Raw genomic sequence first — 22314 nt, 5'->3', positions numbered from 1 at the left:
CAAGCATATAAATCCCCAATACCCTTCTGTATAGAAATCCTCAATACCTTGCCATAAGTCTTGTGCGAACCTTGCCATTTACGAATCTTTAACTACGTCACTATTCTGATTTTAGCAAACATGACTGAATTATTGCATTAAGTAGGCTAATGATTAACTGATGATTAAGTGCTGCTAAGGAAAAAAAAAATCATACAATCTAGTTTGTGATTTACCGTAAAGGTATTAATAAATCTTAAATTGCTGCTAAATCAAACCTGTGTAAAAATTTCATCCACAACAACTCTGTATAGACCCAATAACTGGCATTTTTGCAGCAGCACATATAGGTGCAAATTCCTATAGTGCTTTCCATACGACAACTGCATTTTTTTGGTGATAGCAAAAAAGAGTGTGGATACTGGAGTGGTAGTGCTGTGGTATTCATGTAAAGAAATCTTACAAATCTGTAGCAGTTCTATGTGAGTGTTATGGTCATGTCTCTACAGTAGTGACAAAGAATATGGGAACCAGAGGACTACTGCAAATATCTTGTCAGCAGCAGGAAAACCACGCATCACCTGTGAGAGGACGCATTAGCTCTGCTGCTACCACATACTTGTATTCCTAACTCAGATGAGAAAAAATTTTACATACAGCAATGCACTTCATATGTACTCATAACCCATGGCAAAGCACATAGCACATTCATAAGGCTGTTGCTGTACTGGTTTGCAAACTTCCTTGGCAGCAGTGTCAGGAGTCTGGCGTGCATTTCAGCAGCTAGAGTTTCTGCAAAAGGCCCATGGTTTCTTTAAGGTGTTTCAAGCCATGAACTTGACTGACTAGGAGGGGAAGAACTGTGTTGCAAATTGAACCTTGATCTGAGAACCGATGAGGGTGTGGAGGGCAGAATGCAGAGCCTGTGTGCAGTCATGTTCCTCAGAGGTGCTGTTCTTCAGAGCTGCAGTTGCTATGGTACTGTGAAGTTACTCAGCAGTGTTTAAAAAGACAGCTCTGTAAGGACTCTGGAGCTACACCGCAATGGCAAAAGTATAGAACTGTTCTGTAGATGTACTGTAACCATGGCACTAAACCTCTGCAGGGAAGTGTGAATCATACAATGGTTCAACATTGGTGCTGAGAGCCGCATTATGACAAAGCATGCAGTTCTGTGGAGTATTTGTAGCTGGAGCATGACAAGATTTGTCTGCAGCACTGACTGCATTATGGGAAGCCTTGTGTGGGCTTCCCAGCAGAAGCTGAAGTTAACCGAGGCTCCGAAAGGCAACCAGTGCAGTGAGCCCACTTTGTCACTGTTACCTTCCCTTCCCTTCCCTTCCCTTCCCTTCCCTTCCCTTCCCTTCCCTTCCCTTCCCTTCCCTTTCCCTTTCCCTTCCCTTTCCCTTCCCCTCCCCTCCCCTCCCAGGCCCCGCGGCCCCAGCTGAGGGCTGACGCCCGCCCTCGCGCCCCCGGCCCCGCCCCCCCCCCGCTCCGGCTCCCTCCCTCGCTGGGGCAGCCCAGCTGCGCCTGCGCGCGCCGAGCCGCACTCGGCGGGGAGGGGCTCGGAGGGGCCACTGCGCCTGCGCGGCGGCCGGGACGCGGGGTCCCGGGGCGGGGGCGGGGGGGGAGCGGCGGCATGGCGGAAGCGAGGCTGGGCGCAGGTGAGTGCGGCCGCCGCGCCCGGGGGCCGGTCAGGGAGGCTGGGAGCGAGGGAGGGGGCAGCGGCTGGAGCCCCTCAGGGCGAGGGCAGGGCCGGGGCCGTTGTGGCCGTTGTGGCTGCGGCACCACCTGTTGTACCCGCCGCCCTCGCGCGCCGCAACTTCGCGGAGCCGGCGGTGCCGCAGGGCGCGCCAGGAGGGCTTCGGGTGGGGGGAAAGGGTGCGAGTTTCAGCGACGTGACGGGAAAACGGGGACGGGAAAAGGATATAAAAAAAGTCATGGAGATGTCTGGTCCCTGGAAAACTTACTGCTTCTCTGACCACCGCCATCTTCGCCTGCCCACGTCTCCCCCTTCCCCGAGTGACCTGCCCCGGTCACACAGGAGCTCGTAGGGCTGTGATATTTAAGGCATTTCATGGGGTCTTGTAGGGGTTTGGGAGCGAACATCTCAGGTGCATGTTACTGAGTGCTCCGTGACCCCCCTCCAACGTCCCACGGTCCTCCCACGCGCTAAGAGCCATCCAGCCAAGAGGAGCTTAGGTACTGAGCCTGGAATGGGACTGAGCACCACAAGTGGAAGAAACAAGTTCATTTGTTATTTTTTCCCCCCCATGATGGTTTTTAAGGTGCAGGATCAAATTAACTTCACTGTGTGTGGTTGCTGACAAGGAGGAGGAGCAACCTTTCATGACATATTCCAGCCTCACCTTTAATGACTTATAGTGTGTTATTGGGCACTTAGCTGTAGAATAACTCCTGCTGAGTTGTGTCTTGGGCACGTAACTAGAAATAATGCATGCCCTGAGTCATTCATGATATTTAGTGCTTTCATTGTGTCTATTCCTCTTCTTTCAGTCTGGGTAGACTTTTCAGGTAATCGGTATAACTTTGGGCTCACTTGATGACCTAACTATTTTCATTGTTAATAAGGTTGTTAAATTTCTGCGAGGTAGAGTGTCCTGGACTTTCATGGCAGAGGGTAAAGAAGAAAATATGAATCTGTACTTAATTCAGACTAAGGATATCATTAGCCTATACCGTTAATACCATCTTCTCCTCTGTTCTTAGCACCCAGGCAGTGAGTGAAGAGGGAAAAGTCATTTGAGTTCATTTTTGATGGCCTTGATGTGGGAAGTAGAATAGCCTGTGACACGTTCAGAGTAGTCTGATAGTTTCAGACTAGTAAAAAGAAGCTACTGCAGGCAGCTTGTCTGTTCATCTCTGTGCTGTCAGGTTGTGAGTTAGCTCAGGTGCTGAAACCTTTTTTGCAGTGCATATGCATTGGAATAAAGAGCCTTAAATAATATGAACTAAAGTTGAACTAAACTGTGTTACTAAAAATGGTAAATTAGTCTGGGCTGTTCACTGCTTCTACATTTGCTTTAAAATACATAAGCTAACCCGGGTATTGTCACATGGCATTAAGTTCTGGAGTTTGTTCCTTGCCATGGTAATACGTATTGTGTCATTGAGACTCATCTCTTAGGTAATTCTGGATTTGTGTTTGTGTGATATTAAGATGTGAAATAGCTTTTGTCTAGGAAATTGTGGTGGTTTTACTCAGGTAGGCAGCCAAGCTCCATCTCTGCTGCTCTCTCACTCCCCCTCCTCAAAGGGAAAGGGGAAGAAAATACGATGAAAAGGCCTCAAGGGTTGAGATAAGGACAGGGAGATGGCAATTATCGTGACGGGCAAAACAGACTCAGAGTAGGGAGATAGTATGATTTAATGCCTATAACTAACAAGCCAGAAAAGTGAGAGACGAAAGAAACCAAAAATGCCTACCCCCCATCCACCCTCTTCCACCTCCTCCCCCCGAGCAGCGCAGGGGAGTGTGGGCTGCAGTCAGTGTGTAGCACTTGGTCTCTGCTGCTCCTTCACGGTCACTCTCTGCCCCTGCTCCACGTGGGGTCCCTCCCACGGGATGCCGTCCTTCCCGAACTGAGCCTGCGGGGGCTGCCCACAGGCAGCAGCTCTTCAAGAACTGCTCCCACACGGCTCTGTACCACGGGGTCCATCCCCCAGGAGCAAACTGCTCCAGCACGGGTCCCCCACGGGCGGCAGCTCCCCCCAGACCCCTGCTCCTGCGTGGGCTCCTCTCCACGGGCTGCAGCTCCGGCCCGGGGCCTGCTATGGCGGGGGTCTCCCACAGGCCGCAGCCTCCTTCAGTGCAGGTCCACCTGCTCCACCGTGGTCTCCTCCATGGGCTGCAGCGTGGAACCCTGCTCCACTGTGGTACTCCATGGGCTGCAGGGGGACAGCCTGCTTCACCATGGTCCTCACCACAGGCTGCAGGGGACTTCTGCTCCAGCACCTGGAGCACCTCCTCCCCCTTCTTCTTCACTGACCTTGGCGCCTGCAAGGCTGTTTCTCACTCCTCGCTCTCTCCCAGCTGCTGTTCTGCAGCATTTTTTTTTCCCTGTCTTAAATATGTTCTCACAGAGGCGCAAACAACATCACTTATTGGTACGGCTCTGACCAGCGCCGGGTCCATTATCTAACATGGGGCAGCTTCTAGATTGTTCTCACAGAAGCCACCGCTATAGCCCCCTGCTACCAAAACCTTGCCATGTAAACCCACTGCAGAACTTTATAGACAGCCTGATTTTGAGAGCTTAAATGTAAAAAATATTTCTGGTCTCAGGTTATACCAGGGGAAGCAGTTGAGGTCAAAGAATGGCTGTTTTAGGTCATGGCACATGTGCAACCTGAACAGGATATTTTGATAATACTGAATGGTTATTGAGATCCAGGGGAAGAATATAATAAACAAGACAGTTGTGGAGTGATTAAGCATGTTGGTATACCTTTCCGGTTTCCAGCCTTGTGCACCTAGAAGAGACATCCCAAATGAAAGGTTATAATTGTATTTAATAGACATTACAGATTTTTCCCCATCAGTTGCTGCAATTGCTGTTAAATGTAGTTTTGCTTTTTTGCATTTTTGATGACAAGTGGGTTCTGTTTCCTCATACAGCAAGTCATTAAAATGAAGGTATCAAGGAGATGCTATAAAGCATACTGTAAGGGTGAACAGGAAAGTGAAAACTCATAATGCATTTAGTCGTTATGCAAAAGTCATTCTGTAGTAGATACTTCCCTTAGACTTAAGCTACTTATGGTGAAGTTGTAGTTCTTCTCCCTACTTATATATTTTTCCTCTGTCTTCTTCAAGTGGGCCAGCCAAAACTTAATATTTTGTTCTAAATGTAGTTGCATTGAATTTGGACAATAACATAAAGAGAGAAGAGCATAGTAATATGCACTAATATGCTTTGGGGGCCAACTGGCTGGCAGGCAGCTCTGCAGAGAGGGACCTTGGGGTCCTTCATGAATTACAAGTTGACCATAAGCCAGAAATGAACCCTTCTTCCAAAGAAGGCCAACAGTAACCCAGACTGCATTTAGAAGAATGTTGCCAGATGGTCAAGGGAGGAGATCCTTCCTCTGCAGTCAGCACTGGTGAAGCTGCATCTGGAGTACTGTGTCCAATTTTGGGCTCCCCAGTACAAGGAAGATTTCCGTTAGTGGATAAAGTCCAGCAAAGGGCTATGAAGATGATTAAGGTGTGGGAGCATCCCTCATAAGGGGAGAGGCTGAGAGAGCTGGGACTGTGTGGCCTGGAGAAGAGAAGGCTCGGGGGAGAGTGAGTAAAGAATATGGATCCAGGCTCTTCTCAGTGGTATTGAGTGAAAAGTAAATGTTAAAGTACATGAAATTCTGTCTGAACACAAGAAGTCTTTTTATCATGAGGGTGGTCTAGAACAGGTTGCAGAGAGGTTGTGGAGTCTCTGGCCGTAGAGATGTTTCGAACCTGACTGGACACAGCTCAAGCAGGGTGTTTGGGCTATAGATGATCTGAAGAGTTCCTTTCCAAACTCAACCATTCAGTGATTCTATGATAGTGATGCTTTTGTGTGTCATTCTTTCTTTAATTTCTGGAAAGAGTTGTGGGAAGGGAACACATCTTTTATTAGATGAGCTGTCACAGTTGGAATAAACAGTAAGTTTCGGATGGGCATTTTGTTTTGCATGAAAGTGGGTCCCACTGCATGGTTCTTTAAGCTTGAAACAATGTCATTCCTGTTGAGAAATAGATCCAGTCTTTTGCAAATCTGTGTTGTCTGTGAAAATTATAGCATAATGTAGTTGAATACAGTTATATAAAATGCCCAGAGAAGACAGAAAAGATTGAGCCTGTTCTGTGAGGAAGATGTTTAATGCTTCCAAAGCTATCAAAAAGGTTCAGATTTCCATAATGTACCTTTTTTTTTTTTCTGGTACAGTGTAATACAGGTACTATAAGATCTGCAGAGAGTGTCTTCCTTGTTGTGTGTGCTTTGTGTTCAGCTGATTGGACTATTTTGTATCTGGATATATGCGGTGTTGGCACAAATAGACTGTACACACTGTACTGTTATTTATCTTCAGAAATAACCTTTCAGAATTTGAATTGCTTTGAGTCACAGAATCATAAAATGGTTTGGGTCAGAAGAGACCTGAAAGATCATCTGGTTATAACCCCCCCGCCATAGACAGGGACACCTCCCACTAGACCAGGTTGCTCACAGCCCCATCCAGCCTGGCCTTAAATACTTCCAGGGATGGGGCATCAACAGGTTCTCTGTGCAACCTGTTCCAGTGCCTCACCACCCTCTGAGTAAAGAATTTATTTCTAAAATCTAATCAAAATCTGACCTGCTTTAGTTCAAAGCCGTTATTCTTTGTCCTATAACTACACTCCCTGTCAAAGAGTCCCTCTCTGGCTTTTCTGTAGGCCCCCTTTAAGTACTGGAAGACTGCTGTAAGGTCTCCTCGGCGCCATCTCTTCTCCAGGCTGAACAAGCCCAACTCCTTCAGCCTGTCTTTATAGTGGAGGTGCTCCAGCCCATTGATCATCTTTGTGGCCCTCCTCTGGACTTGCTCTGATAGGTCCATGTCTTTCTTGTGTTGGGGGCCCCAGAGATGAATGCAGTACTCTAGGTGGGGTCTCCCAAGAACAGAGTAGAAAAGGAGAATTGCCTCCCTCGACCTGCTGGCCACGCTTCTTTTGATGCAGCCCAGGATGCGGTTGGCTTTCTGGGCTGCAAGTGCACATTGCTGGTTCGTGTTGAGCTCCTCATCACCAACAGCCTGAAATCCTTCTCAGGTCTGCTCTCAATTTATTCTCCATCCAGCTTGTATTTGCGTTTGGGGTTGCTCTAACCCAGGTGCAGGCCCTTGCACTTGACCTTGTTGAATTGCAGGAGGTTCACATGGGCTCACCTGTCAAGCCTGTCTAGGTCCCTCTGGATGGCATCTGTTCTCTCCAGCATGTTAGGGGAACCTGTTGTTTCCCGTACTAGAATGATTTTCCTCTGGCATCCAAAATTCACTCAAAGAGTGAAGTCTTATTTTATTCAGTGAAAACTTAATAATACCCATATATCAGCTCGAGCTGCGCTCCTGCAAGGAGGGACCCCACTCAAAACTTTCCCTGGCTTCTTACACCTGTACAATCTTTGTCTCCCGTACAATCCTCCATACCTTTACAATCTTCACTATAGTCTAATCAGTTCTCAACGCATATATGTTATGTTCCTTCAGATTGGAAGTTCTTTGTTGCAGGGCAGGATGGCTTCAGCTATCTCCCAGGGCAGGCTCTCATCTGGCACCATCCTTAGTTGGCACATCCCCCCCTTCCCCATCAGCACCACCCAGGCTCCCACATGATGCTGCTCGCTGTTCCTCAACCACCACTGAATACCAGGTTCAGGTGATACGGAGCTCTTACTGTGGCCTAAGGCTTCACAAAATTTACTCTACTAACGTGAAAAGATAGCTACCTGAATTTGTTGCAATCCAGTGGATTGTTTCCCTTTAAAGCTTGTTGACTGCACCACAGAGCTTGGTGTCTTCGGCAAACTTGCTGAGGGTACACTCAATCCCTCTGTCCATGTCACTGACAAAGATGTTAAACAGCACTGGTCCCAGTACCGACCCCTGAGGAACACCACTCGCCACTGATCTCCGCTTGGACATTGAGCTGTTGACCACGACATTTTGAGTGCAACCATCCAGCCAATTCCTTATCGATCACGTGGTCTACTTATCAAATCCATGTCTCTCCAGTCCAGATGGGGATACTGTGTGTGACAGCGTCAAATACTTTCTACAAGTCCAGCTACATGACATCAGTTGCTCTTCCCTTGTCTACCAATGCTGTAACCCTGTCACAGAAGGCCACCAGATTTGTTGGCTGTCACCAATCACCTCCTTATTTTCCATGTGCATTAGCTTGAATAATAACCAGCTTTCTTGGGCTCCTCTTCCCTCCAGGGTGTTGTCCCATGGTACTGTACCAAGTAGATCCATGAAGAGGCCAAAGTCTGCTCTCCTGAGGTCCAGGGTAGTGAGCTGGCTGTGCTCCCTCCTCACTGCCCTCAGGATCCTAAACTGCATCGTTTTGGGTGCATCCCCAGGCAGGGCTCCATGTGTTCCAGCTGCTCGTCTACATAGAGGGTGACATCCCCTCTTCATGTCCCCTGCCTGTCCTTCCTAAAGAGCCTGTATACTTCTATTCCAACACTCCAGTCATGGGAACTGTTCTACCATACTTCCGTAATTTCAGTGAGGTCATAGCCCTGCAGGTGTGCGTACATCTGTAACTCCTCTTGTTTATTCCCCGTGCTACTGCGTTATCATAGAGGCATTTAAGTTGGGCCCCTGAATGAAGCTGACTTGCTGGAGTGGCCGGAATTCCTTTGTGCTGCTCTTCAGGTGCTCCCCTGCTGACCCGTGACCCTTCTCCAGGCTCTGGGTGGGCATCGGTGACACCAACATCAAACTGGGAGGAGCAGAATGAATTGAGGTTCCCCTCCCCAGCAACTTTAGTTTAAAGCCATCTTCACCAGCTTGGCAAGCTTATGACCAAAGATGCTCTTCAAAGATGCTCTGACAGGTGGACCCCATCAGCCCCTAGCAGACCAGGTTTCTCAAAGCCGGTCCCATTGTTTAAGTAGCCAAACTCCTGTCTGTGGCACCAGTCCTGTAAGCATCTGTTAATTTGCCAGATCCAACTGTCCCTTTCAGTCCCCTTGCCTTTGATCAGGAGCACGGATGAAAGGACTCCCTGTGCTCCTGAGTCCTTTACTGCTGCTCCCAGGGCTCTGTAATCCCTCTCGATTATCTTCGGACTGCTTCTGGCTGCATCACAGGTGCCCACGTGAAACAGCAGCAGTGGGTAATAGTCCTTAGGCTGTATAAAGCTTGGCAGTCCCTGATACAAGCCCCTGGTGAGCAGGGGACTTCTCTCAAGAGCGGGTCAGGTCATCAGATGGATTGCTCTGTACCTCTCAGAAGAGTCACCTATTACCATCGCCTGTCACTTTTCTTAATTGCACTGGTTGTTATTCAGGTAGCAGATTGATCTTCTTTACTCAGCTCTGCTCCCTCTGCAACAGGTCTTTCCTTTTCAGTCTGTAGAGGGCTGAAGCAGGTCTGTAAGAGCACCTCAGGCTTTGGGGGAAGACTTCCTCCTGCTGGGCCTTGTTGCCAGCTTCCACTCTCCTGTGTTATTGGCCCCCGCCCTTCCATGAGTGTTGGTGAAGGAGTTTCGCTGTAGGCCTCAGTTTGAAACTGATGACATCTGTCTGCCCTGAAATGAACCTGGCCTTCTCCTGGGAGCTAGTATATAAACAAAGCATGTAATAACTAGTGATCACCTGATTAACTGCTAAATTTTGAGCTGGATGCCTCAAGATTATTATTAAAACTCCTCCTTTAATGGCTCTTCATTCAATATATCTTGCTGAGAATATGAAACTTCCTTGATTATTTCATAGAAATACAGGCTGGAATCTAGCTGTAGATGTTTCCTTTCTCTTGGGAGGTTTATGTATTTACATGTAACTGTCAGCGGAAATCTAAGCCACAGTTAGCTACTGTTTATTGTGTTTTTGTATGTATTCTGCTGTCTCTTGTCTTGGTGGACAGTAATCAATTTAGTTAGTAGAATTTACCACTTCGCTGTATGTTTTTTTTTTACAATGTAAAAGCTGGCAGTAAGAATAGGAATCCTATTCATGGATGATTTTAAAAAGAAGTCTTAATTATTAATATTATTGAGGTGTTTTTTAATATCTGGTTCATGGTTTTCCATCTGTTTCTTCAAACTTGCATATTATTTGGAAGGTGCTTTCAAAAAGCACCCACACAGTGAAGGCGTGTTTGCTAATGTTCAGAGGGAAGCTCTTGTGTCTCAGTTTTGGACCTGTTGCCTCTTGTCCTTTCACTGTGCACCACTAAAAAGAGCTTGGCTCTGTCCTTGTTATTACCCCCTCGCCTTCAGGGATTTATATACTTGGATAAGATCCCTCCTGAACCTCCTTGTCTCTAGGCTGAACAGTCCCAACTCTCTTAGCCTTCCTTCAGAGGAGAGATGCTCCAGTCCGTTCATCATTTTCATGGCCCTTTGTTGGGCTCTCTCTGGTATGCCAGTGTGTCTCTGTTCCTGAGGAGCCCAGAACTGGACGCAGTACTCCAGGTGTGGCCTCATCAGTGCTTCGTAGAGGGGAAGGATCACCTCTGTCAACCTGCTGGCAGTACTTTCCCTAATGCAGCCCAAAATACTGTTAGCCTTCTTATCCACAAGGACACATTGCTGAATCACATACAAATTGGTGTCCACCATGACCTCCCAGGTCCCTTTCTGCAAAGCTGCTTTCTAGGTGGGTGACCCCAAAATGGTCCATGGGTGGTTCTTCCCCAGGTGCAGAACTTTGAACTTCCCCTTGTTGAACTTCATGAGGTTCCTGCCAGCCCATTTCTCCAGCTTGTCAAGGTCCCCTGGATGGCAGCATGACCCTCTGTTTGTGTCATCTACAAACTTGCTGGGGGTACGCTCTGCCCCATCATCCAGGTCATTAATGAAGATGTTAAACACAACTGGAGCCCGTAATGAGGTATACTGCTAGTTACTGTGCTCCAACTAGACTTTGTGACTCTGGTCACCACCCTGTGGGCCTGTCCATTCAGCCAGTTTTCAACCCACCTCACTGCCTGTCCATCTAGCCCAAACATCAACAGCTTGTCTGTAAGGATCTTACTGGGGACAGTGTCAAAGGCCTTACTGCAGTCCAGGTAGACAATAGTCACTGCTTTCCCCTCATCCATCTGGCCATCAGTGAAGCTTATCAGGTTGATCAAGCATGACTTCCCCTTGATGAATTCATGGTGACTCTTCGTCATGATTTTCTTGTCCTTCATGTGCCTGGAAAGTCCATGATCAGCTGTTCCTTCCCCAGAACTTAGGTGAGGTTTACTGGCCTATAGTTCTCTGTGTCTTCCTCCTTAGAGGTAGGAGGGGCATGTGCTTTCCTCCAGTCTTCAGGCACTTCTGAGTTACCAAGGATTTTTGAGTGGCCTTACAGTGATTATCAGGTCCATCAGAGCTTGTGGGTGCATCCCATCAGGAACCATGGAAGCATGTATGTCCAGTTTGCTTAAGTATGCTCTGACCTGATCTTCTTCCCCTAAGGATACATGTTCCTTGCTGCAGTCTTTCCCCCTGGTCTCCAGGAGCCTGGATTCCAGAAAGCCAGTCTTTCTAGGAAAGACCAAGACAAAGAAGGCATTCAGTACTTCAGCCTTTTCCCTGTTCTGTGTAATGATGTTCCTCTTGTTGTTCAGCAGTGGGCCCACATTTTCCCTAGTCTTCCTTTTGTCACCTCTGTGCTTACAGAAGCCCTTCTTGTTGTCTTTGACATTCCTGACCAAACTCAATTCCATTTGGACTTCAGGTTTCCTAACTTCATTCCTGGATGCTCTAATGATTTCTCTGCATTTCTCCCAAGGTTACCTGTCCTTGCTTCCATCCCCTGTACACTTCCTTTTTGTGAGTTTGGCCACTTCTGCCTGACCTCCTGCTCGTTGGGATGGACCATGCTTGAGTCTGGAGGAGCCGATCCTTGAGTATTAACCATCTTTCATTTGGTCCCGCTTCACTCCAGGGCTTTTTTGTTGAGAATAAGTTTCAGAATTGAGCTAGATGGGGTTTCTAACATGCACCTCTTTCTTATCACTTCAGTCATAGAAATGACAGGAAGAGACCTCTACAGGAGAAGCATGGTTCGTTTTGATTACATCATAATAGAAAAACAGGCTACCCATGTGTAGTCCCTCTGCCACTTAATGCACCTGTGTATAAAACAGTGAAATCAGAGTTCATGCAAGCATTGACTATTGCTGCTCTTTAGATGATGGAATATTATTTATATTCAAAGTTCTGTGTCGTATTAAAATCTCAAACTGTATGCAAAGGACCTCTTTTCCTTCAGGTTTGTGCATGTATGCAAATGTCTTAGGGGAAACTTAGGCCCATGTTAAACACTGATTATCACACTGTATACCATGTTTATACATGCAGTGATGCTTCAAGTGTTTGTTTTTTTTAAATCTTAGGCTTTTTTTGTGTTCTTAACTCTAGGCCATCACAGTCTTTGTCTAAAGAAGTCAAGATGCTGTATGATTCAACCTGAGTTTCTAGAAACTGATTTTTAGTTGTTCTGTCTAGCTTGCAATTGATTAAACTTTTAGGCCTTTGCCTGTATAACTTTTTTTTTTTTTTAAAGACGTGTTTATTTTTTGTCTTTTTGCTTTTTAGGTGCACTGAATCTCAGTCCTGATGCCCCTGATTCCCTTTCAGGAGAAAGACAATCTACAGATGTAAACTGGGTAAATAAAGATAGGAAAGAATCTAACAGTAATCAGAGTAGAAATAGTTTACCATTTTCTGGTCTGTCTGAAAGAGCTACGGATTTTGAAAACTCTTCCACAAAGCATTGTGGTGTTCTTAATCCTGAAAGTCAGTATGGGAATTCTCAAGACTTTCACCAATATTTTGGTACCACTAAAAGTTCAAAAAATCGCTACTTTCAAAGCCAGAGGTGGCACAGATCAAGAAATGATAGCACATGTGCTAGAAATAAGGTAAGACAAAGTACTACTGATACTGCTGCAAGTCCAGGAACTTCAGATGCTGCAATGGTACATGGAAGAAGAGCACCTCCTAGAGGATATAATGACCTTCTCTCTTCAGAGAGTGACAGGGATGTACCTAATGCAGATAGCAGAGGAGCAAAGCCAAAGAAAACGCACTTGATGCATGCATCTGGAAGAGGTTTCAGGGAGAAGGGAAGGCAAGTACATGAGCGAGAAAAGAGAATAAACTCTAAACAGAAAGTAGAGCTGTTTGAAAATGTTCCATCTTTGGATTTGAGTCAGTCTGACTCTTCAGAATCATCTGTTGGAAAGGCATTCTGCGAGGCACCGAATGGTAGTGGGGATGAGCAGAAAGGCTACAATTATGTAAACAAAAGATATCCCCGGAAGCCTGTGTGGAATAAACCCCCAGTGGAAAAAGAGTGTCAGAGAAGACATGATTCTCATCGTAGTAAAAATACAAAAGTAGGTAAGAAGTCTTCACATGCATATACTCCAAAAGATAAAAATGAGAGGAAGAAAGAACTCTCTGTTTGCAAAAATGATGAAAACTTGACCAGTGAGAGCAAGCATGAATTGTCTGACTCTGTCAGATGTAATGGAAGAAAGTTCCTGCTAAAGGGGGATCAGGTATCTTCCCTTCATTTCAGCTGGACCCAGTACTGGAAGAAGCAAAGTGATATACCAAAAAACAAGGAAACTCATACAGGTAAGCATTCTAGACTGTTGTGTACTATGGTATGAAATATATGATCTTAAATAATTTAAACTGCCTTCACACTTGACTAGCTGAAGATGCTTATTATTTCACATCAGGCCAGTATCAGTTTCCACAGGTAGAACTAAAGGTAAACTCATGGTTTCTGGTGGGCAGATGTCCCGTAAGTTTACTAGAGAGAACATTTTTTTTTTAAAAGTTTGTTCTACTACTAAACTCTACTAAACTGCAAATGATGGCCTAATCAGGCATTGTGTTAAAACATATGTTGTGGGTGTTCTGAACATTTGATCTTGAGAGGGATAATTCATTTTTGTGGAGGAAGTTTTCTTATGTTTTATGTAAGAGGAGAACAAATCCCTGCTAGAAGAATTGCATTCTGTTCCTAACTGGATTATTTTCATATTTTTTTACAACAGTAGTACCAAAAGGTAATTAGAAATGTAAAATGTATCTAGATACTGGTTTTGGAAGTTGGGAGTAGAACCATGTGCAGTTGTTGGTGAAAAGCACACCCTTAAGTTTTCACTGCCTGAGTGAATTTTGTGGCAACTCATACAGTTAGGCACTTAAAATATGCAATGGAAATCTGAATTTCTTCAATGCCACAGTACCGGTTTCTGTTTCTCCAGAAATTGTTTAACCTGGATAGCAAGTTCTTATTCTTACATGGGAGATTGGTAGACTAATTCTCATTACCTTGATTGTGCTGTGGAATTGTGTGAAGATTTTTCTTCTTCAGAGCTTAGAAAGTAGTAGCATAATCAGGAAGCATAAGATAGCTCCAGTAAGAAGCTTTGTTCCCTTGCGAGATGCTCAGGGATCAAGAATTTCCTTGATGCTTTTTCTAGCTTTAAAAAACTCAGAAGCATGAAATTTGATGTTCTACTTGAATCATAAAATTAAAGGTAGTCAATTTTTCTCCAAATATTGTCCTTAAGTGAAGAGCATCATATGCAATAACCAGAAAAAGAGGTAGTGATCTTTTACAGGGAATGTAAGGATCTTTCCCCTGCCACATTGGCAATACTTCTTTTCATGCTTTAGTTGGGAGCTGTTTTGGAAACAGTATCTGCCACTATTTTCAGGGGGACCGAATCTTTTTAACTGTTATGGGACAACCATCCTTTCTGAGAGCAATATAGCTTTAGTCTCCTGGAGAAGAGTAAGAAAATAAGTTTTCATCTTGGTTGTTTTCTTGTCAGCAGGTAAAATTCATAGGGTACTGAAAGCAGATATGACAGTTAATTCTAAATCTTGTGGTGCTTGATGCAGGATGGCTAGAAAAGATGCTCAGAAGTGCTTGTATCATATTAAGGAGGGTAAATATTGTGAACACTTTGTGGTGGTTTTACCCAGCCGGGCAGCTGAGCTCCACCACAACCGCCCTCTCACTTCCCCCTCCTCAAAGGGAAAGGGGGAAAAATACGATGAAAAGGTCTGAAGGGTTGAAATGAAGACAGGGAAGTCACTCAACAATTATTGTCACTGGCAAAACCGACTCAGCATAGGGAGATTAGAGAAATTTATTACCTATTGCTAACAAGCTAGAGCAGGGAGAAACAAACAAAAAAAAACGAAAACACCTTCCACCCCATCCACCCTCTTTCACATCTTCCCACTGGGCAGCGCAGGGGAACAGGGAATGGGGGCTGTGGTCAGTCTGTAGCATTTTGTCTCCACCGCTCCTTCTCAGTCACTCTCTGCCCCTGCTCCAGGTGGGGTCCCTCCCACGGGATGCCGTCCTTCCCGAACTGAGCCTGCGGGGGCTGCCCACAGCCAGCAGCTCTTCAAGAACTGCTCCCACACAGCTCCGTACCACGGGGTCCATCCCCAGGTGCAAACTGCTCCAGCACGGGTCCCCCACGGGCGGCAGCTCCCCCCAGACCCCTGCTCCTGCGTGGGCTCTTCTCTGTGGGAGACAGGTCCATCCCAGAGTCTGCTCTAGTGGGGGTCCTCCACAGGCCACAGCCTCTTTCAGGTCAGCCCCACCTGCTCCACTGTGGTTTTCTCCATGGGCTGCAGTGTGGAAGCCTGCTCCACCGTGGTACACCGTGGGCTGCAGGGGGACAGCCTGATCCAACCACCGTGGTCCTTACCACAGGCTGCAGGGGAACTGCTGCTGCAGCACCTGGAGCACCTCCTCCCTCTCCTTCTTCGCTGACCTTGGCGCCTGCAAGGCTGTTTCTCACTCCTCGCTCTCCCAGCTGCTGTTGTGCAGCATTTTTTCCCCTCTCTTAAATAGTGCTCTCACAGAGGCATAAACAGCATTGCTTATTGGGTCATCTCTGGGCAGCGGCAGGTCCCTTTGGAGCTGGCTGAAACTGGCCCTTATTTAACATGGGGCAGTTTCTGCATTCTTTTCACAGAGGCCATCCCTGCATCCCCCTGGTACCCAGGCCGTGCCACATATCCCAATACACACTTTCAACTTTCCAGACATCTATAGTCATGCTCTCAAAGTCATGCGTGGTACAGAACATTTTTGAATTAGTAGTCATTTTTCTTTTGTCATTTGTTATGGGTTCTAACTTCCCTTGTAAAAACTATGTGAAAGCTATGTAATTAAGAGATTTTAAAATTCTGTGGTCAAATAGTATTTCTGAGATGTATTTGATATCTTCGACTTGGTGGGAGAGTTAATCTGGCAGAACTGAAGTTATGTGGCACCTTTGTTATATTTGTGCATCTAACTCTGTTTTCAGGCTGTTTCATCTTTCATTTAGAATTCTTGCTTTATTTTCAAGATCCTTTTTCAAATTCTTTCATTTGGCTCAAAAGGCCCTATGTTTTGGCTATTGTTTCCCAGTAATTCCACTCCTAAAGAAATTTATGAGGGTCTGGTTTATATAACGCAGGTACAGCACTGTTAATATTTGTTTTGTGGTCTTCCAGAAATAATGATGGGAATGAAATTTAGTTTTGAATGAGACTCCTACAGTTGATAAGTTTCAAGGTTTTTGTTGTAAACTTTATATGATATATATGTAAATGATATATAGGTAAACTTTTATGATTTCATATAAAATGTGTAAAACCTCAAACTTGCAGGCTAAGAACCATTAACTCTTTTGTAAGATCACAATGATTGTTGTTTGTCAACAGAAATTATTGTTGCCACTTCTTTTCCAGGGGCAAGCTAATAATACCTTGTTCACAGCCACACAGGAAAAAGAAGTTCTGTTAAAATTTACATGAAATCTTGGATTTATTTTTTCTTAGCTAGTTGATGTTTTGCATGTAAGTAATATATTTTATTTGCAGGGTCCTTGATTGAGCAGCTGACCACAGAGAAGTATGAGTGTATGGTATGTTGTGAGGTAGTCCGAATAGTAGCCCCTGTGTGGAGCTGCCAAAATTGTTACCATGTATTCCACCTGAACTGCATTAAGAAATGGGCAAGATCACCGGCTTCTCAAGCAGAAGGTAGATATTTTCTCTCGTATGTACATTTTCTCTCAAATATATGTAATAGTAAAAATTTTTGTTTTCTGTGTTGGAAAATTAGTTCTAAATGGTGTCTAATTTAAGGTAACAAGTAAGCCTAAAAATATATTAAGTCAGAAATGTGTTTTTCAGGGTTCTTTGGGTACTTCATATAATCCTCTTAACTGTTTTGATACTTTCCAGTATTGTGGCTAAAACTGATTTCTGTTTTTGGATACGTAAATACAAGATCATTCAATGAAATCATTGCATCAAGATGCAAAGTTCTGTCTGCATTTTTACACACCAAGAAATCTCATGTTCTCTCATCTGTGCTTGACTTAGAAGTCCAACAGAAGCAGTACTCCAAGCATTAGTTGTCTGCTTTTAAAAAGGATTGAAAGGAATTGCATTGTAATGTAATGGCTTAGTATGCTGTACAAAATAATACTATAGGGAATCCCTTGGGGGTTAGTATACTGGCTTTGGGAGCAGCCACATAAGGTGCTTACAAGTTTACAGCACTCAAATAAATCTTGGTAAGGAAATGGAAGTTGGTCTTGAGCATGAACATGAGCATATATTCATACACCATCTAAATTGATTGGTTAAGAGAAACAGTGAGGGCTAATCGGCTTATATTGATATAACCAATTTGTGTCCAATAACGCTTTCACAAATGTCATCACAGGACATGGTTTAGTGATGGTACTCATTATGTCAGGTTGGTTGTTGGACTCGATGATCTTGAATGTCTTTTCCAACCTAAATGATTATTTGTTCCTAGCCAGATAGGTACTGAATTTGGAAAACATCGTCATAATGTTGCTTTCCTTACACTGCAGTCAACATCTTCATGAATGTTGTCTTCCTTACACTGAAGTCCTTCCATTGCTACCAACCAACACCTTCCTGAAAAAAAGAAGCAAGAAAACTATTATTTAATAAAATACCAGCTTAAAGAATAGAGTCCATGTCAATAGCTAGGTGTAGTCACCATTTAAATAAAATATATTATTCTCATTTATAGAGCACTAATTTATTCAGGGCATGAAGTGATATGTAACTGGTCTTCTGCAATACATGTAAAATCATAACATGAGACAACGATGAAAAGAAAGTACAGGTGTTGCTTAAGTCTGTGGGTGGTTTTATTTTTCTTGCCCATTTCCCACATTTTAACACTTTTTTTCTCAAATCTTCAGATATGGTGAAGACTGTCAATATTCTGTGAAGTAGATTGTTGTCTTATAACAGGGAACATGATAACAGAAGTACAATTTAAAAAAAAAATTGTTCTTGCTTCTATATAAAGTATGAGTCTGTCAGGTCAGATGAAGTACCACTGCTGTGTTTATGTTGATACTGTAAAAACTTCCTTTTTGTTAACCTGCTTTCTCACTGCTTACTCTCATATAGTTTCCTATTGTTTTCCTGTACTTATTCTAGGCTCACCAATTAGCTCCTGTAATTACTCCAAGTCACTTTTATCTTTAATTTTTTATCTACAGATGGTAATAGTGGTTGGAGATGTCCGGCTTGTCAGAATGCTTCTACACAAGTTCCTAGAACTTACACTTGTTTCTGTGGTGAGTTTCTTGATGGCTTTCACAAAGAAAAACAGTTCTGTCCTTTTGATTCTTTTTTTTTTTTTTTAATTCTGTTTTGTTGCACCTTTGCCTACGTCCTTGAAATTTAACCTTGTTTAAAACTACTGATTTTGGAAGGCTGCTGCACAGAAAATCACACCCCTGTATGTTGCTTAAAACATCAAAACAAATCATAATTTATATATGCTTTTATGTAGTTATATAAAAATACTAGAATTGGGCTTCTATCCTAAAAGCTTTCCTTCTGTAGGAGGATTGAAATAACCTGTATCTTTTATGTCTGCTTTTGTGGCCAGGATACACCCAGATAATATATAACTCAAGCATACAACTGATGTTACTGTAAGAAAACAAGAGTGACTGTATAAATGTAGCAGTTTTGTTACTTACGTTTATCAGGGACACATACAGGTTAAATAGAAAAGAGTATTAGGACTATTCAGACTTTTATGTAGGTACACGTTTAATGAAAAAGGTAGGTGAAATTGAGTGGAATATCCACTAAGCCATGGGTATGTGACAAGAAGTGATAAATAAATGATGTTACTTAATTGCATACATGTAGATAGATTGTTTCGGATTTACCCTTCCGAAATTTGTGTTGATTTCATGTAGCTTTCCCTTCCTTCAGTAAACGTGGCACTAGAAATTTTCACCCCACTTCCTACCAAATAGTTTATTTTGGAATAGAGCCAGTCAATGAACTTATCTTAAAGAAACTAAATTTACACTGTAATAGGTAACAATTTTACCTGAGATTCTCTTTATCTAAATGGTTGAGTGAGTCAATTAAGAACAATGCAATTTCAGGTTAAGACATTTAGAGTTCTTATTATGACAGTCATTTGAAATGTGTGAAACACTGTTAGTACAGGGTTAATAACTCAGGTAGAATGACTGTTTTGATTCCAGATGAAAGTTTTACCTTTAAGACAGGTCATCCATCTGTTAAATAAGAAAGATTCTGGCTAGGCTAAGTTGATTTGTCTCTAGACTGTTACATAATTTTGAGAGATCTACAGTATGAACCTCAGGTTGTCCACAGGGTCAATATTAGCAGAGCACCATGTTGGAACATAAACCTTTAATCTGTAGATAATTTTACATTGATGATAGATAGGGCATTTGGACTTAACCAGCTGCTTATGCAAGTCTGTCTTGTATTTGTTGCAGAATACTGGATTTCTGCTGAGTGTGGTCAAGCCTTGTGTTTTTTTGTTGTTGGTGGTGGCTTTAATTTTTTTTCCTCTCTATTGCATGGGGGAAATTCCTGGCTTATTTTTCTTCAGAATCTTCCAATTTTCAGGATTTTCCTGGTGAATAAAGGCCATCCATATTGTGTGTTCATACTTTTCTAACTTGCTACTTACAGTATAGGTGTACTAAAAGAGTCATGTCACTAAAAATACGTTTTCTTGGTGTTCTTAATTGTTGCAGCTCTAATTTGTAATACTAGTTCAGTTGCTCCTCTTGCAGACAGCCAAATTAGGTTTGCCTTTGTGATGAAGTGTGGTAATTAACTTTAACCAGGACAATCATCTCATGCTCTTAGAGCTACAAGATTTGCTAAGAATATGTCAGATCAATTAAAATGTAGTTTCAGTGCTTACCTGAAAGCCTCATATATTCCATGAGTATAACCTAAAGGATTTAGCACTTCTTGTTCAAGACTTCCTACTGCATTCATGAAAATGTCAACAGTTAAGGTTTATGCAGAATCTGCTTCTTTTTAGGGAAGTCACTTTTATAATTTGCACAGTCATTTCGTGCTGCCCCCATGCTCTATCTCTGTACTAGCTAGATCTTACGTATTGGGAATGGTATCTTATTTTTCTGTGTTGAGGCAGCAAGGGGGTTGCACCTTTTAATTTTCTTACCTACTATGCAGTCCGATCAACTAAAGGGACCTTTTCACTTTCTTGTGTTTTGTTAGTTTAGTTTGATGTCAAATAACAACTACCTAAGTGCCTGCTGAGAGTATAGAAGGAAAGAATCTTCTAGAGCTTGATATTCCTGTGGAATTTACTTTTAAAGATGTTAAGTATATATCTGCAATGAGATTAAAAAAAAAAACATGAAGTATCCTATGTTATTTTGTTTTTCAAATAAGATTACTCAGTATTGGAAATACATTTTTTTCTTTTTGATCTAATATTTCTCCCAAACTGAATATTATACTCAAGTCAATACACATGTTTTTGACTTTGACCTTTTTTTAGGTAAGGTACACAATCCCGAATGGAATAGAAATGAAATTCCGCATAGCTGTGGGGAGCTTTGTGGAAAGAAGAGACAGAGTTTGGACTGTCCACATCTTTGTAACATGTAAGTAAATGTCATGTGACTATTGAACTTCAGAAAACTTCTGAAGACTGTATTTGAATTCTTTTTGACTGTAGGATATGCCTACAGGTGTATCTGGTATATAGCTCAACTGAAGCTTGAAAGAAATGGAGGCTATATGTGGTTGTGTAAAGTGAATTCATATCAGAGGATGTACAGGAGGTCAGATGCAACAGTTGTATCAACATTTCAATCTTATTATAGGAGCTGAACCAGCTACATAACTTGGTTTCACGAACTTTTGTTGAAGTCAAGAAAATAGTGAATAGAAGTAATTTAAATGTCTCCACCAGAGATTTTAGGTGCCTCTTTTCCTGTAATGGAACTTGTATATCTTAATCTAAATAGTAGTGGTTCTTGATTTGACTGAAGGTCCACTCACTTTTATTCTTTGTTTTTCTTTTTTTTTTTTTTTTGGCTTGTAAACTGTTGAGGTTTAGAAGGCATTATATGTAATGCCTTTATCTGTTTGTTCAAACCACCAGCCTAATGAAACAAAATCCTTATGGAGATCTCAATCAGTATATGTAACTTGGATTGTTTTTGTTAACATTTATTTGTATAACTCCCTGAAGAGAGGTAAAGACCAATTTTATTTTCAGTTTTGGATGTTTTCCTTAGGTCTTTTTTAGCAGTGTGGTTGTAATATTGTATCCACAAGATTAACAGCATGAGGCCAGCTTTTTCAATATACAAACGTTTACTAGTCAGAAAAATTGTGTTGTTCTTAGTGTATCTGTCTCCATCTGACATACATGAAGATAAGTCTGTAATGACAGACTTATCAACAGCCTTGAGAGCATTTGAAAAAGATCTTACAAAGGCAGTAACTGAAACTTTCTCTCTGTTCTCTGTACTGGTTTAAGCCTAGATGTCTGGTTTTCCTTCGTAGGTCTTTGGTGCTGTAGTCTTCTTCACAACAGTTGCAGAAAGTCTTTTGGGGCTCTGTTGTCAAATCTAATACTTCTACTGTCAGGCAGATATAAGTTTAATTTTTCTTATGTCTAGCTGCATTTATCATCACAACCTTTATGGTATGCCAGTTCTCTAGAATAGCATATAACTGCAATAGCTTGTGAAAGAAATCATCTGTGCTGAAGACAGAGAATCAAGGTTCAGTAAAAATAAGACTATGAATGCACTGAACAGGACTTAATACTGAGGTCTTTGGCATCTGTTTTTTTTTTTGTTTTCTGTTTATTTTGTAACACAGTTGTTTGTGTTTTGGTTTTTTTTTGGCTCTGTCCCTTAAAACACACTAAAACACTGAGGTATCATCAGTCTTTATCATCTAAAGAAAATTTTCTGCAATTTCTCTGTGTACCTGTGTAAAAGGGTTAAATGAATTTTGAATCTCTCTTAACTCTTAAGTATTGGTTAAGTAAGTTCTGTAGTCTGTAGCTTCTGCATAAACCTAATACCAGAGCTACTTGTTAGAGAAGTAGTGTGTGACTGCATACGTCTACAGGGATCCATAAAGAATACTTATTTTTAAAGTCAGAAGTTTGGTTTCAAATGACTGGTTTTGGCATTACTAGAGTTCTGTTTGTAGTAATAAAATGACACAGTCTCATTTAAAACTACCTCAGAAATGCA

At 42.8% G+C, this 22314-nt stretch overlaps 1 protein-coding gene across 2 annotated transcripts in view; it reads left to right on the top strand.

Annotated features, from left to right (window-relative positions):
- Nucleotides 1–1521: 1521 nt before the first annotated feature.
- The window catches only part of NFX1 (nuclear transcription factor, X-box binding 1), a 61809-nt gene continuing 41016 nt past the window's right edge, over nucleotides 1522–22314 (top strand). For both annotated transcript variants that reach the window (XM_080578127.1, XM_080578126.1), the window contains exons 1-5: nucleotides 1522–1643; nucleotides 12284–13330; nucleotides 16604–16765; nucleotides 18277–18354; nucleotides 20595–20700. In XM_080578127.1, the coding sequence (XP_080434253.1) occupies nucleotides 1619–1643; nucleotides 12284–13330; nucleotides 16604–16765; nucleotides 18277–18354; nucleotides 20595–20700 (1418 nt within the window). In that variant the 5' untranslated portion in view covers nucleotides 1522–1618. The remainder of the gene's footprint in view (nucleotides 1644–12283; nucleotides 13331–16603; nucleotides 16766–18276; nucleotides 18355–20594; nucleotides 20701–22314) is intronic.

The sequence above is a fragment of the Anser brachyrhynchus genome, assembly GCF_964034855.1.
Source record: "Anser brachyrhynchus genome assembly, chromosome: 2".
Lineage (NCBI taxonomy): Eukaryota > Metazoa > Chordata > Aves > Anseriformes > Anatidae > Anser > Anser brachyrhynchus.
This window is presented reverse-complemented; position numbering and strand designations above follow the sequence as displayed.